The 16,407-nt window shown below is 40.1% G+C and overlaps 2 protein-coding genes across 2 annotated transcripts in view; one reads left to right on the forward strand and one right to left on the reverse strand.

The window, feature by feature from the left end:
• The window catches only part of vamp5 (vesicle-associated membrane protein 5), a 198,088-nt gene that overhangs the window by 104,238 nt on the left and 77,443 nt on the right, over window positions 1–16,407 (forward strand). The gene's annotated exons all lie outside the window — the stretch shown is intronic.
• The window catches only part of piwil2 (piwi-like RNA-mediated gene silencing 2), a 30,295-nt gene continuing 14,396 nt past the window's right edge, over window positions 509–16,407 (reverse strand). Inside the window, exons 15-23 of the mRNA XM_071918662.1 lie at window positions 8,371–8,484; window positions 7,792–7,980; window positions 6,440–6,541; window positions 6,121–6,237; window positions 3,664–3,752; window positions 2,686–2,791; window positions 1,755–2,008; window positions 1,391–1,498; window positions 509–665 (exon numbers count right to left, since the gene is read on the reverse strand). Coding sequence (XP_071774763.1) covers window positions 509–665; window positions 1,391–1,498; window positions 1,755–2,008; window positions 2,686–2,791; window positions 3,664–3,752; window positions 6,121–6,237; window positions 6,440–6,541; window positions 7,792–7,980; window positions 8,371–8,484 — 1,236 coding nt within the window. The remainder of the gene's footprint in view (window positions 666–1,390; window positions 1,499–1,754; window positions 2,009–2,685; window positions 2,792–3,663; window positions 3,753–6,120; window positions 6,238–6,439; window positions 6,542–7,791; window positions 7,981–8,370; window positions 8,485–16,407) is intronic.

Here is a 16,407-nt window from a genome sequence, read left to right on the forward strand (position 1 = left end):
TTACGCCCGACTGCCGAGCAATTTAATGGTCAGCAAACGTTAAATAGGCTACTTTACACACGACCTTTTCTGAATCTTTAGGTTCGCACTCTTCAATTCGGCATAATCCACAAACTGCTTATTCCAATAACATCTCAACATTCAGGATTAGTTCACACTGCTTGCTGCCGCTGCACGGAGTATTTTTAAGGTAGACGGCGAACTAGCTTTAATTGCAATTGGATCATGTACATTCCGAATGAAATATTAACTCAATAATTCAGTCATTACTTTAGTCGTATTTATGAGGCCATGTCATTTCGGCGATAAGCAGGACCACATTTTTTTTTTTAAAGATTTATTGTAATTTCTTATAAGAAACATATAAACAATAATAAAACAAACAAACAAACAAAAAAACAATAAAAGCCAAAACATCAGTAACATTAAACATCAGCTGTTCCTCAATCTAGATGAGTGCTTTTCACAGCTGGATTCGTTGCAACCTTGGGGCACTGACTGGTGCAGCTCAGAGGAAGTAGAGCTTGTCAGACAGCTGGATGGCTGGTTCTGAGTGCAGGTACTGGCCAGACAGGAAGGCCAGTTTGTGGGCATACTTGCATGGTGCTGGAACACGAATGGTGCCGGGCCAGTTCCAGTACAAGTGGCACATCTTGAAGGTCAGCCTGGTGTGGGGCCAAGATAACACTGTTACAACTGTTCTGGCATTAGTCAAACTGTAACCCTGGTCCGTGCTTTTCTTGTATGGTGAGAAAGATACGAAATTCCATTAAAAAAATAGAAATAAAAAATAATGTTACCTTGCTTATTGGTAAACATACACACCTTGTGCAGTATGACTTAAAACCTTCTACCAATCTTTCAGGTCAACTCTTCAAATTGGACATACAGTTAATCTTTTATGACTCAGCCGATGTACTGCATAGCTGTCAGACACGGTACCATCCAAAGAACAGAGTTCCATAAACTATCTTGTCCAGTACAATCTATTTCTTGGCTTTCTCTACAGTTCTTGAAAATTTGTTGTCAAAATATCCTTTGGGAAACGCAAATGTAATTTTCAAAAACTTTCTTGAAACTGTGCCTCACGCACAACTTCAGAAGTTTCAGTTTCAGAAGTATGTGAGTTTTCAAGATCATTCGCTATTGGGAAACTAACACCTGATTAGGAAGTAATACTCTGTACTGTATTTAGAACACACTGTCATTTATGACGGCTGCAGTGACTCGATTCCCAACAGGGTCGCTTCCACAAAATTCAATGTCGCGGGGCATAAAGAAGAGAACAGCACGTACCAGGGGTAGCCAAACTGACACTTACTGGACTTTGTTTTAATATAGATGGGTTATCAATGGCTCTGCAGTGGATATGTCCATTAATTTGTATTACCGTTGCAAATGGTCTGGTGTGAGGTTTGCTGTGTTGTACACAGAGATGTAGTGTGTAGGAAGTCCACAGCCCTGGCGAATTTGATGTGCCATCAGGTAGAAGTCCACCCTGGATTGAAAAAAAAAAAAAGAGGTTGCATTGCATACAGGGTGGGAAATTTACACTAACCACCAGCCAAATGCAAACTAAGTTTGGATGTGGCTAGTCGGCCTGTTCTATCAGCCTCTTCAACACAGTACACGTGAATTCTGAGACTTGGCAGCCACCTGTGGCCTGCAGACAAAAGAGATCGCTGCCCCGATTCTGCCATGACTACAAAGAGGCTCTACTGACCATTTCATCAGTAGGATACACTAGGACTGACCAGTCTTTATGAGTGAGGGTGTGATCCAGAACAGTCCCAGGTGGAGGGGTGCCAAAGCGGTCCGTAGCACAGGAGTAGAGGGTAGTGGTGATGCGCTTTTGCACCACGATGAAGACCAGCTTGGGCTCATAGCTGGGGAAGGTCTGAAAGCATTTGAGCAGCTGTGGGATCTCGTAGAGCTCTACCATCTTCAGCTGGCCGTCTGACACGCCGTCCCGGTACACCACAATCTTTTCTGGTAGGTTGTGGTTCACCTGTACACAAGGAGGCAATAAAATGCTAACAAAAATTATCTAAACATACATTTTCTTGATCTAAAGTTTAATCAAAGTTGACACACAACGAGCCGTGTGGTCAGTTGTGTTGCTGGATTAGAGCTATCCACAGCGGACAGTGAGATGTACATGCCCACCACAGCACCGATGTGGTGTGCAAATTCTAAAAACCTGTTTTTGCTTTGTCATTGTGGGGTATTGTGTGTAGATTGATAAAGAAAAAAATGAATTTAATACATTTTAGAATAACGGTGTAACATAACAAAATATTACGTGAAGGGGTCTGAAAACTTTCCAAATGCACTGTATATCGTGACAGTTGGTGATATTGACTGCTTTTAATTTTTTTCATAATTCTAGTGATATATAAACATCATTTCAGCATCAGACTTATACAATTTATCATTCATTTGAGTTTTGTATGATTAATCAATATTATAGGCAAATTATTTGATTTTCAGTTATATTACCCTGCTCCCTTCCACTGGGTATTTTTACTGAGACAATAAATAAGCTGAGAGGAGCACAGAGTGGGGAATATGTGGGGGAGAAGGTCCTCATTAACTTTGATCCTTGAACAAAAGGGGTAGAAGTGGTTCCAGAGGAGGGGGTTTGAACCCCAAGACCATCTCCGAATGGCTGCTGGTCCTTTTTACCTCATAGTATTTCTGCAGTGCGGCCAGTAGGCAGACCCGGAAGCCATTGATGAGCTCCTCAGTGGGTGTCTGGAAAGTCACTCTGGAGTACCACCGGGTCAGCGAGCTGGGAAAGAAAAAAATTCTAATCAGATACTTATCAGCATTTCCTGTAAGAATATTACTGCCATTGCTAGAGAAAATGTGAATTAACAGTATAATTTTGTTTAATTTCCTGTAAAACACAATAAAGCGTAGTCCTAATGTAGATTTAATGTGCTAATTATAGGGATGCTCTGATAGATTGGCTAGACTGGATAGATACTGACTTTCTATGTTATTAGATTGGTGGCCTCAAAATTAACAAATTCTATGATGTAAAAGAAAGTGAGTCAAATTTCTCTACATATGGCTTTACTGGTTGTGGTTACTTGCTGACAACTGTGAAGTGAAGTGAGCAGGTTTTACATCTACAGAAGTGTCAGAACATAGGAGGTTATGAACTGATTATACTGGTTACCCAGCCTGACAGAGGGCTGTGATATTTTAACCCACCACAGTGCACAGTAAAAAGAATAGACCTATTTTAACTCGGTTCAAAATAGTTTTTACTTTAATTACAGAATGCAGTTGTAACAAATGTGTTTCATAAACCTCCTTGTGGTCAGTTTCAAATTCCCTCACCTAAGCGGCGGGGCCTACATAAAGCACAATGGTAGGTGTGTGCCAACACACCTTCTGAATTTAAAATTTTATTGAATCCACATTCCTATTGGCATCTGTATGGGTTGATTCTGCTTATGTGAATTCGGCAATGAGTATTGGTCCCAAAAATCTAGATCAGTGCATCCCTAGTTCATTATGATTAACTATCCAAGGAAAGGCATTTTAAGACCTGCACTTGGACCATGAGTAGAAGCAAAACAACAGTCGCTATGACACTGAAAAATTACCGAAGCTCCACTGCTACAGAAAAAGTATTAAACATTGACAGTTTACCTGTTGACGCTTGCAACAAAGCCCATGACAGATCGATTCTTCTTGCTGGTGTCGTGGTGGACATCAACTCCAACCACCATCAGGTGTTTCTATTCAAGTGAAGCAAAGGGTAATTATTTTCCCATGGACTGAAGGAACATCTGTATAATGACTTTGGGATCCGGGTTTGTTCCTTCCAATATGACTTCCCATTTTAACAAGCGGTAATTTACAGTGCTTAATTAAATACAGTATTACAGTACCTGTCTGCGTCTCACATGCACACCAGTCATTTATAGTATTGCACCCTATGAAATCCGCCTATGTGCACAGAGCTTGTACCGTTTTAGCCAACCTTTTCTTTGTTTTAACAAATCACCCACGATTTCCTAATTTCTGGTGCATTCTTCAGTATTGGATTGTAGAATTTCAGCAACTTTTCCCCAGGAATTCATGGTTACATTTTTTGGGGTTGTAGAGATGCCAGTACTAGCAAAGTCGCTCAGTTACCCCCCCTTCTAATTAGTTAATCTTGGATGAGTTGCATATAGCGCCAGGACATGAGGTAGTGTTTTAAGTGGAAATTATGCATCACCCTATTTAAAAAGCCAATCAACGTACACTACATGGCCAAAAGTATGCGGACAACCCTTCTAATTAGTGGATTTGGCTATTTCAGCCACACCCATTGTTGACAGGTATATAAAATCAAGCACACAGCCGTGCAATATCCATAGACAAACACTGGCAGTAGAATGGGCCGTATTGAAGAGCTCTGTGACTTTCAACGTGGCACCATCATCACCATCATAAAATGCCACCTTTCCAACAACTAGTTTACTAGGGGTGTGAAGGGTGTGAATATAGAGTTAGAGCACAACCTGTGGCTGTGCATATTAGTGTTCTGAGGTGTTATGAGGTCCCAAACTTAACTAGAGCTGCTGACCAGCAAGAATGACTTGGCAAAATAATTAAAAACTCACTGTTGCAGGCTACCTCTATGGAACTCTCATTAAATGGGAAAACTATTTTCAAGCCTCATACAGTTGCAAATCAACACATCTGCCACATACAAATTGCAAATTGCAGACATCCTGCCTCAGGGCCTGTAACCAATAATCTAAAACTAGCCCAAAAAACCATAAAGCTTGGCTTGCTTAATGTTAGGTCTCTGGCTAACAAGTCTCTTTTGATCAATGACCTAATTAATACTTATAAAGTTGATTTTATGTTTTTAACTGAAACCTGGTTAGACAAAAATGGCAGAATGGCTATTCTTATTGAATCTGCACCCCCCAATTTAAATTTTTTAGATGTTTTTAGAGCTGACAGGAGAGGGGGAGGTGTTGCAGCTCTTTTCTCTGATGTGTTTCAGTGCAAACAGGTGTCATTTGGGGATTTTACATCTTTTGAATACCTTGCTTTTACTTTGAAATGTCCTCTTCAAGTTTTATTTCTGATTGTATATAGACCACCTAAACAGTCCAACAATTTCTTTGACGAATTTGGTGAACTACTGTCCAAAATCTCCACAGATTTTGATTGTCTGGCTGTATCGGGTGACTTCAATATTCACATTGATAATCCAAATGATAATCATGCTAGAGAGCTGACTAGTATGCTAGAGGCTTTTGGTCTGTCTCAGCATGTGTCGGGGCCCACCCACAATCGGGGGCATACCTTGGACTTGATTATCACTAGGGGTCTCAATATAACTAAAACTGCTACTATTGATGTTGCCATATCTGATAATTTCTGTGTTTTCTTTGATGTGTCCATAAATCTGGAACTACAAGCTAGGCCAAAAATTGTTAAAAAACGCTACATCAATGATAATACTGCTGCAGCTTTTATGAACGCCATATTTATGTCACAAATGCCCACTGCGCATTGTATTAATGACCTTGTTGAAAATTTGAATTGTCAAACTAGGAATGCCATTGATGACATTGCACCAGTTAAGGTGAAAATCTCTGGTAAGCAAAAAGCACTCTGGAGAAATGCTGTCTGTAAAACAACGGAAAAGAGAATGCCGAAAGGCTGAACGTAAATGGCAAAAAACAAAACTCCAGGTTCACTATGATATCTACAAAGAGGAGCTTCAAAACTACAACATAGAATTGAGAAATGCCAGACAATCCTTTTTTGCCAAGATCATTAGTGAAAATACAAACAATGCACGTACACTTTTTACTACTGTTGACAGACTGATAAATCCCCTAGCATCAATTGCCCCAGAGCTTCTTTCTACTGCTAAATGTAATGAATTTTCCGCCTTTTTCAGTGATAGGATTGTGAGTATCAGACAAACCATCAGTGCTTCCATGTCTAACAGGAAGGTGCCTCCATTTCCTTCACGCATAAATAATGTAAGTAATATGGCAAATTTTACTGGCTACTCAACACTTGGGATACACCATCCACTGTAGCCAGTAGAAAAAAGTTAAGCTTCCTGCTCTAGTAATAAATAATACTCACCAGAGGGACACTGACAGTCCACAGCTCTCCCCCTAGTTTGCTGTTCATCTGCAAGAGGATTTTTTGGGCAACACTCCTCAATTTCTGTGGCTGTGAAATTGTCCGGACATTGATGGCCTACAAGTAAGTAATAAAGTGAAAGCCAGAGTGGGTTAACAAGAAATACTAGGGGAAAACCTCTTATTGAGGGAAAATGCTTTAAAAACTGGAAAATTATGTTGGAAACAGTTCAATTTCTCTCAGTCTCTTTCCCTTTACTTCTTAACTCAAAAACAGATTAAAATGAACTTGGATGAACGTTTGGACCAGTATGACAAACCTGGGAGGGGATGGGGCTTTTAACACAGCAGAGCTTCTTGATGGCGCTGTAGAGGTCGTCTCTGTTGCCGACCAGGATGCAGACTACCAGCTGCATGTTGGGCTGAAATCAGAGGTGAAAGAGAAAAATGACGCAAAACTGAATTTTACAAGTGGTGATACTTTGACCATTCATTTTTAGCATACAGACTACATTATAGGTTGGGTACATAGGGATGCTCCAATCGATCAGCTGCTTATTTAAATCCGATTTTCATTACAAGTTACTTTATTTGGTGGTCTCCAAATTTGCCGATCTCATAAGCCAATCATTGATGTAAAACGCGTGAGCCAGATTTCTCCACGTGCCTCGAGAGAAGAGCGTGCGCTCCAAAACTCTGTGCCGGTACACCGCTGATTATGTAGCAGCAAGGGTGGAGGGAACTGCTCCACTGGACCTGGTGTGCCACTTACTACTTATTGCTGCATGGGTGGTAGTAGCCTCAAGGAACAATAAATCAGTAGGGACTTGATTCCAAATTGTATGTGGATGTTTGAAGGGTCAAAAAATGTACTTCACCTAAAATTTAAGTTATAGGAATGATATCTTTGGGTGTAACAAGTTGTTGAATTGTTCAGCTGTTGGCGGTTGTCACTCTTCTAGTTTATTTTGCCTTCAATATTCTAACATTCCAACATGAGAGAGATGGTTGAAACTGAGGTGCTGAGATGTAACAGTCACACTGCAGCAGTTATAGCTAGCATGTAGCACAATATTTTTGGCCATATCACCCAGCCCTAGGCCTAAATTGTTATTGTACAATTAGCCTCTCATTTCATTCTTTGTTTTTTTAAATAAAGAGAGGCTACCAAATTAAAAATGTGCCACTTGCCTTTCGTCTGATGTAAAAATATTTGGAGGGCCTTGTCATGAGTTTCAACATCTAGACTACAACTCCATTTAATTGAAAGAAGTGAAATGGAACAAGACAGCAGGAACAGTCAGTATCAAACAGTAAAAAAACAAACAAAAGAACAGTATCAGCCAATCCCGAGGACAAAAAAACAAAAGGTGATCAGTATCGGCCCCAAACATCCTGATTGGCGCTTCCCTACTTCTACATTAAATCACTTCTTAAAACACATTTTCACCAGCAGGCTTTTATATAGTCTATTTGCCTGTTTTATTGTTCTTTAACACAGTTTAAAACCAATCCCATTCCATTTTTAGTTATTGTTTTATTGTCTGTAAAGCACTTGATAGCAGTTTTGAAAGGTACAAGTTCTTTTTATTTGTTTTATCACCGCACTTTTCTGTCATCTACATAATTGCAACTCTCACACTGTATTTCGTCAGTGATAGGTATGTCATACCTCGCTGGTGAGCTGAGAGTGGATACTCTTGACGTAGGTCTCTGTGCGATCGTCCTTCAGCTCCACGCGAATGGGACGCTCCACCCGCAGCCCCATAGGCCCGGCCACCTTGTGGAAAGTGGAAACCAGCTCCTCAGCCTGCTCTGCACAGCGGCGTGGGTAGAAGATGGCCCAGACATTCAAGGGGATCTGAGTGAAAGACAGGTCAGTTGGTGAAGAAACAAAACCACAATTACTAAAGGAACCAGCCCTCGAGCTATCTGCCAAGCCTGCCGGTCAGGAAGATAACTGGTCACACTCTGATGCTTTATGCTCAGCTTTGAGAGGAAGGCAGATAGCAACTGTGGCCTCGATCACAGCAACCAGAGATGGGGAACGGTACAATTAAAGACTGCACAAAACACCTATACATCAACTGTGACAAAAATGCCATAGGCCGGAAGTTAAAGCTGCTGCCTAGCTTTCTCTGCTTTACAATTAAGTGTGTCCCTGTGTTAGAGCATCTGTCTGATCTTAATGGAATTCTACAGAATGGGGAGACAGCACCAGAAGTTTCCCACGATGCACCCCCAAACTCACACAGCTGATTGAAGCATCCCTGACAACCTCCCTGGACCAGGATACATCAGTGCCAGTGACGAAGGATGCCGATTGCAGACAGATGGTCTCCATGGGTAGAGTTCTGCCTTGAATCTGCAACAGAGAAAACCATCACACTCCAATGTCCTGTCCTGTATACCCTGTATGACCAACCACTCAATAACTGGAGCTATGGAGAGTAGAATAAATCTTTACTGTAGCCAAAAGGCAAGGACAGCTAGTAATCGTAAAAATATTATATAGGAAGACTGATATCAGGGATGCAAACACATGTATGGTGAGAGCTACCCGAAGTCGAAAAAAAAAATGCGACAGCGTAATACATAACCATGTGACGCAGGCCTGTGCTATATGCTTAAATAAATAGGAAATTCTATTTAATATACTCAGATCAATAAGAGACAGACAGATAAACAAAAAACGTTTTTTTTGGTGGCCCTGGGTAAAATTATGTGTCTAATGGGCTGTTTTTGCATTTTTTTTTGTACGTGTGAATAATTAAGTGTATGCATGATGAATGAAAACAAGCAGTAAAAAAAAAATTAATGAAAACATCAGCTAGAAACGGAGGGGAAGGATGAGATATCTCCTGCAACTTCTATTGTTCTGAAATTTCATCTCTCCCGGTTAGCACTATCCCCAAATCATAAGACAGTCATAAAATAGCCTACGTTGTCCCCTTAAACATTTTGCTAAATCATTAATTAGGGAGATTTCACCACGCACAACCGTGTTTTTTGTGGCAGCCTCGCGGGGGTTTTATTTTGAAAAGAAAATGCGCTTCGGCGGCAAGCCTGGAAATGTGGCGAGTTTCACGGAACTTCAGCTTGAGCGGGTACTGGGAGTTCAAAATAACTGACGAAGAAGAGACCTGAGCGTGGAGCTGGCCTGACAGCGGAGATTGGCCTGACAGTAAAACCTCCTTGGGTCTGCAGCCAGACCCCCCTCGCTGTGTCAGCCACGGTCCAGCAACAACCACGTAACCAGTGACGTAATGTGAGGTCCTAGCAACAGGTCCTAGTTGAGTAGAATTTTTTGCTCAATGCAGTTCACTCATATGAGTGTGACAGAAATACACTGTAGGAATCATTAAGGAGATTCGTCCCCCCCCCCCCCCCAAAAAAAACCTCTTCGAAACTGGACGATTCACACAAGTCACCCAAACTGACGTGAAAAAAAGCGACATTCGCTGAAAAGCGAGTTGTTTGCATCCCTGGATATACTGTAGTTAGGGATGTTAATGATTAATCAACGATTGATTCATCACCATTAACAATTTGATCGATCAAGCATATATTAATCGATAATGTACGTTATGTGCTATTTCTCATTTTTTTCGGAAATGATTTACCGCCACAAGGGCGCAATTTAACGCCTATACAGAGGAAGAAGAAAGCCAAGCAAGCGGGCGGAAGCATGCCACCCGAAAAGACAACAGTGTTCATTGTAAACATTGTAATACAAAGTTGAAATACAGCACCTCTACAAGCACAATGAAAGAGAATGCATTCCCCCGGCTGGCGAAGTTGGCGCGACACTATTTGTGCCTCCTGACCCGGGACAGCTGTTCCCCCGGAGCGTGTGTTTCAGCGGCTGGACTGACTGTCACCAGGCTGCGCACTGGACTCATCCCTGACCATGTAGATACGCTCTTATTCTTAAATAAACCAGTAGATTGTCGTGCCATTGTTTCCAATACATAAACTGTGGCAGCGCCGCAATATCGGCACGGCCGGCACAACATAAACAGTTAATCAATGTATAGAAATTGATCTAAATCGCTCTGTAATGCGTCTAATGTGCGCATCATGCCATGTCTGTCATTTGGCGATGCAGTAGCTCTGTACTCAACCTGACAGTCCGTCTCCCGTTCTGAAAACGTTCATAAAAATATAAAATTCCACAATTTCTCCGAACTTGCATGTGTTGTAACGGTGATGAGTAACTTGATACTTTTCAATCGGACAATTCTAACGCTGTTCAACACTCAGAAAGTTAACATGAGTGCAGTGCAGAGACTTCATTGCATATTCCGCCAGTTGGGTTCCGTTGGACACAATGTAAAAACAATTTAAAGTAATTAACCCTAAAGAAAGTACATTTTCAGCCTGTGGGAAACACTGACGTCCGTTGTCAGGGGTCCCGACTCTTTTGAATTATGCTTGGTTGAGTAACTTGTTGAGTAGGCCTAAAGACAGGTGTAAAAACACGCATTTTGTATTTTCTATTTTCTATGGCAAAAGCTGTTTTTACATAATGATTAATCGATTAATTGGTCATTAACGTGACAGACGATCAATTAAGGAAATTTCTGAAAATTTGCATCCCTAACTGCAGTGGTTCTCAATTCTGGTCCTCAGACCAGACCATTGTAGAGTACTGCTGGTTTTCTATCCTAGCAGATAGTTAATTGCATTCACCTGGAGTCCCAGGTATAACTGAGTCCCTGATTAGATGGCTAGAATGAATCCCTGAAGACCAGGGCCCTCATTTATCAACAGTACGTACGTACAAATATGTGTGTAAACCATGCGTATGACCATTTCCAAGCAGAGTTGGATTTATCAATTTGTACTTATGCTTGAGAACGTGCGTGAATTTAAGCACAGCTCTGACCATGCTTACGCACAGCACCAAGCGGATGAAAATTAAAGACCACCAAGAACGACAGGAACAGACAATCAAATTAATAGGCCTTTTTATGATGATTAATATAAAAATGCTTAGGCTACAGTAGTTGAGACTAAAAGTGCATGTTATACCATTCATAAACAATTTTGACAGTGCCGATTGTTCAACTATATTATCTAGTCCATTTAAGCATACTGAATTAAATCGACTAATTGGCATCATTTTAAATATTAGTATGGGTGATCAAATTCAGGGTATAGGCATTCATAAAAGGCAACAATAAGACATTGGGCCTCATGCAAGAACCACTCGTATGAACAGATTCGTTCTTAAATCACTCGTACGAGCGATTTAAGAGAACTTGCCGCATTCACCAATTTTCTCTTAGGTACGAACAAAATTTACGAGTGGTCCAGACCTGTCGTACGAGTCACGTACAATCAACCTGCCGTTCTCCAAAGCAAAAAAAAAAAATTTCTTGTTGACTAATGGATTGTATCTCTGTCACTTTGAAGAAATGTTGAGTTTGAATATATAAATGACACTGTAAAGTGATGTATAATCATGTTGAGATTAACCAGTACAGTGGTTATAGTCATAGGAAAAATAGCAAGGGAGCACTGTTGGCTTTTTCAAAAGAAGGTAGTGCGTAATTTATTTTACCAGAGCCGCATAAAATCTCATAAGTATCCATGCGGGTTACATAGTAGCCTATAAGTGCGCTCAATACAAAAACAAAACAAAAAACACTAATTTGCCAGGTTATTTGACAAACATTCAGATGAGACAAAGGCAAAGTTAGATTGTATTGTGGGAAATACATTATAGAGGGAGATAAATCTGATTTCTAGGCTATTTCACTCCAGTTGATAACGTTAATGTGGGTGCAAGTGAATCTAAACTTTAAAAAGAGAAATGGCTTTAGGTCTTACCAGGTTGAGGTGCAAATCGCTGTCCAGGGCGACATCGCTGGACACCTGACAGCTATATCACCAATTATGGCAGGTATAGGCCTATTCTTTCATCTGTCTGTGTAACGGAGAATTCCTCCTGGCCCCCTCCTGTTGCAGTCATGGATCAAGCTTCATGTCAAGCCATTTCTTTTTTTTTATTTCTGTGACGGTGCCCTAACGACAAATCACTATAGTCCTATAATATTCCTATAATACTCCGATATGGACTTAGAGTGTCTGTGGTACTCAATAGTGAGTTTATAGTGACCTTATCATGGTATTTTTGTCTTCTGTTGTATCACTATAATATTCCTATAGGGAATTAGCTTTCTTGGGATATTTATTTAGTATTCATCTAAAATGTATAGGAATACTATAGTTATTTTTCGTAAGGGGACGCACAACAGACAACACTGCATTAACAGCACAGGTTATTTTCTCCCATTCCTTGGCATTAGCAGGACCTTTGATTCCGATATTGAATTCCACTATTGCTGGTAGACTTCTTCTTAGTCTTCTGTGTAATTTTTATGAATGAAGCTTCCCGACATATGGGCCGGACGCCTAACCTTATATGGCATTATTGGGGCGTCAATTATGCAAATTCACAATTCTCATGAACACGCGTTAATTTATAACGCCATTCATCATGTTTACGCAGGTCATTTACGACTGTTTTCTGAAGATACGAGCGTTTGGTGAATCTGACATGGCACATTCGTACGAGTCGACCTCACGAAAAAAGTACGAGAAATTTAAGATAAGAATACAAAAATGTTCTTGCATGAGGCCCAATGATTGTTGTGTGCATAAAATGGCTCATCTTGCTTTGATGGATGATTTGGAGCATTATGCATTGCACATGGAGCGCATTTTCAGAGCGCACCAACGTTTTAACTGAAAGCGATGAGCTTGTTTTCCAAGCCCTGTTTTATTGGACCTCTGCCCGCACCTTCTCCATCAGGGAGGACCTGCATGCTTAGAGAAATATATTAAAATGATAATTATTTATCACGACAGGAGGCAAGTGTTTGATCCAAAGTGGTCGGTCCACATCGGACAGGCTGGTCTCAGTCTGTCCTCTGCTTGTTGCAGCTTGTTGTCCCTCTTGTTGACGATAATTATTTTGGATTCAGGTCAAACTTTTTTCTTTTTTTTTTTTCTGCCACTGCTCTGTTGATAAAACAGTTTAATGCCGTTCACACCTGCTGACAGGCTGTATGTTTTTGCTTGTTTATTAATCTACCATCGAGTGTTCCAGAAAGTACTTTACCACAACCTCAGTTACCAATTTTTAATAATTTTAATAATTCAATTTCTGCATCGGTAAATTCTTCCTCCTGCGTTCTTTGTCCGAGCCGTGTTGAGCACAGAGGAGATATCAATGACATTTCCTGCTGCATTTAAAGGGAAGGCTGTCACCATATATGGTCAACTGGGGGCGTATATATTTATGTTAATGAGTGGCTGTGCACGAGCATGATGGTGGTTTAGAAAGTGTGTGTTTATCAAGGCAGATTACTTACAGGTGTGCGCACGCACGTTTGATAAATACAGATTTTTTTGTACTTATGCACATTCTAAATTTTATTCATAAGAGAGAATTTAGAACCTTTGCAACATTGATAAATGAGGGCCCAGGACCCTCATTTATCAACGTTGCATAGAAAAGCCCAATGTCTGTTGGGCTGTTTTGGAATGTCACCATGGTGGGCGTGGCATACAGTAAGGAGAAAACATACCAAGGAGGCTTTGCTCAAAGCAGTGCTACTTCATAGAAAAAGAAGAGACAGACTATACAGTAGGCCTATAAATTAAATAAGAAACTGACTTGGATATCGGAAATATATAACTTGTTGATTGCTAGATCACTAGAATCCTCAGAATCTAAATTGAAAGCATGGAAGGACGATCTACAAGAGGAAATACCAATTGAAGAATGGAATAAGGCATGCAATAAAGCTCAAATTCAAACCGCTAACACACATTTAAAACCTCTGCAATACAATTGGTTAATGACAGTACCGTAAAACTTCAATTAATAGCCCGGGCTTTTATTTGCTTCAAACACTGAACTCAACCGGCCTATATTTGGGACAGGCGTCTATATGGGACAGGCCTTTAATTCCTAAAACTCTTGCTCAGCAAAGATGGGAAATACTATCAAATTGTTTATTTACTGGTAAACCAGTATGAATATTACTTGTATAAAAATTAGGCTATCGAATAACATGGTATACATTACACCAGAAAAACTCAATAAATTTAATCCCAACATTCCAGACTTATAACAGGGGTAGGGCGGACAAAGGAACATTTTTCCATTGTATATGGAAATGTCCAAGAATTTGGGAATTTTGGGAAGAAGTTGGATTAGTAGTGCAGGAGATTTTCCAAATAGCTGTGGAACCTAAGTTTTTTGTTCTTGGCATCTATCCAGAGGGACATAATATAAAACGTAGAGAACAAATCTTTGTAGACATGTGTCTTTTGCAAGCCAAAAAATCTATAGCATTAACATGGAAAAGTACCGGCAGACCAAGTATTGGGCAGTGGCTTAAGGAAATGTCTCTGCGTTCACCTTTGGAAAAAATTACATGCACACTCAAAGACAAACAAGAAAGGTTTCAAAGTATCTGGGGCCCATTTATAAATTATATTAGGGACAAGGATATATCTCATATGTTGGACGAGTCTGGGGAAGGATAATTATAGCCTCTGCAATAGAGGTCATTTAAACAACTGTTTTAGATGAATGTAATGCAATATAAGTGATGAATATTTAGGTATTGTAAGTGCTTCTATTGTAATGTACCCCCTTTGTGTTTTTTTATTATTGTCATTACTATTATTATTTTACCAATTATGTAATGGGAGTTAATTTAATTTATTTATTTTTAATCATTTTAATATTGTTTGTTCATTAATATGTATGTATCTATGTATATATCATGTATATGTTTATATTTTTATAATATTGGATATTTGTAAGTATGCATACATAACAGGGCTGTACAGTGCGACATATATGTCATGAAGTGAGGGTTTGTGTGCTTGTTTGTGTGTGAGGTGAATTGATGGCGCATCGCTATTCTACTTGGTAGTTGTTGCGATTAAAAATCATGTCCCTGGCTGCGTAGAGTCCATACATCCAACACCAATTCCCACAATTCCTAGGGAACAATCCCATAATTCCTATGCGGTTGCCTCTATGCCGTTTCCGCCGAGGGCAGTGCAGCACCCAGACAGTCTACAGCGCGCACACGCTAGAGTTATATTGTAGTTCATCTTCAAAAAAGACAAGCGGTTGCAAGCATGTTTTGATTTAATGACTAAATAATCACCTTTGCGAGACGAACGCGAAGTATATTGTGAACTTTCTACGCCGTCACTCAGAAACTAACGTTAGCAGAGCGGAGCAGCGATCAGCAGTAACAAACGAGACCGGCTGACCAACACACACTGCAGCATTAAACAACTTAAACCAACTCTGAGGTGAAGAAAATAACTCGGTGCTCAGTCCGTTTCACCTCAGAAACCCTGCGCCCGCTCAGCATCTTGGACAATGATGGCTTTCCCCGGAGCTGACGGTGCAGCAGAGAGGCTGCTCTCCACTGTGGAGACATAACGTTAATAACAACAGTGGAGCACTCCGCCTCCTCCTCATTTTGTTATTCTCATACAGGCAGGAGACTGTAAGATGCTTTCAAATTAATTTATTAATTAATTAATGCAGTTAACTTTTTAAAATAAAAGGGCTGCGGACCATTTATCTTAATTGCCAGTTATGTTTCATATTGTATTTCAGTGGACTAAGGACACCAGTGAATGGTTTGGCACACAGTATACTGGAGCAAGAGACTGAAAATAGTGCCCCCTTTACTATTCATTCAATTGAGAATTGGTTTTGAATCGAGAATCATTTGAATTGAGAATCGATTCTGAATCGATTCGGACACCCAAGAATCGGAATCAAATCGAATCGTGAGATTCCCAAAGATTCACACCCCTAATTTGAAGTGTAATATATTGATGTTTTATATACAGTTATGTCCCTGCAATTTACCATTATGGGCAAATAAAGAAAATGTTTGTCTGAAAACATTTCTTGTTAAGGTTTGGATTTTGTGTGCCCTGTATGCAACATCAATGTCCTTTGCCAGTCACATACCTGTTTAAGTGATGAACTGCACTACTTGTGGTTGTTTTTAGAGATGGTAACAGACGTTTTATACGCGTGCTACAATTTTGTGGCCTGTGCTACAAAACTATCAACCTCTGTAGCACAAGTGCTATGTGCAAAAAAAGTTAACGTACAGCCCTGCATAATGTTTTTTTTCTTCTTTTTTTTACTTTTATAAATGTTGAAAACTCAATAAATATATTGTTGGAAAAAAAAAAGAAACTGACTTGGAAAACCTACAGTCATTCC

This window comes from Centroberyx gerrardi, chromosome 8 (assembly GCF_048128805.1).
Source record: "Centroberyx gerrardi isolate f3 chromosome 8, fCenGer3.hap1.cur.20231027, whole genome shotgun sequence".
Taxonomy (NCBI): Eukaryota; Metazoa; Chordata; class Actinopteri; order Beryciformes; family Berycidae; genus Centroberyx; species Centroberyx gerrardi.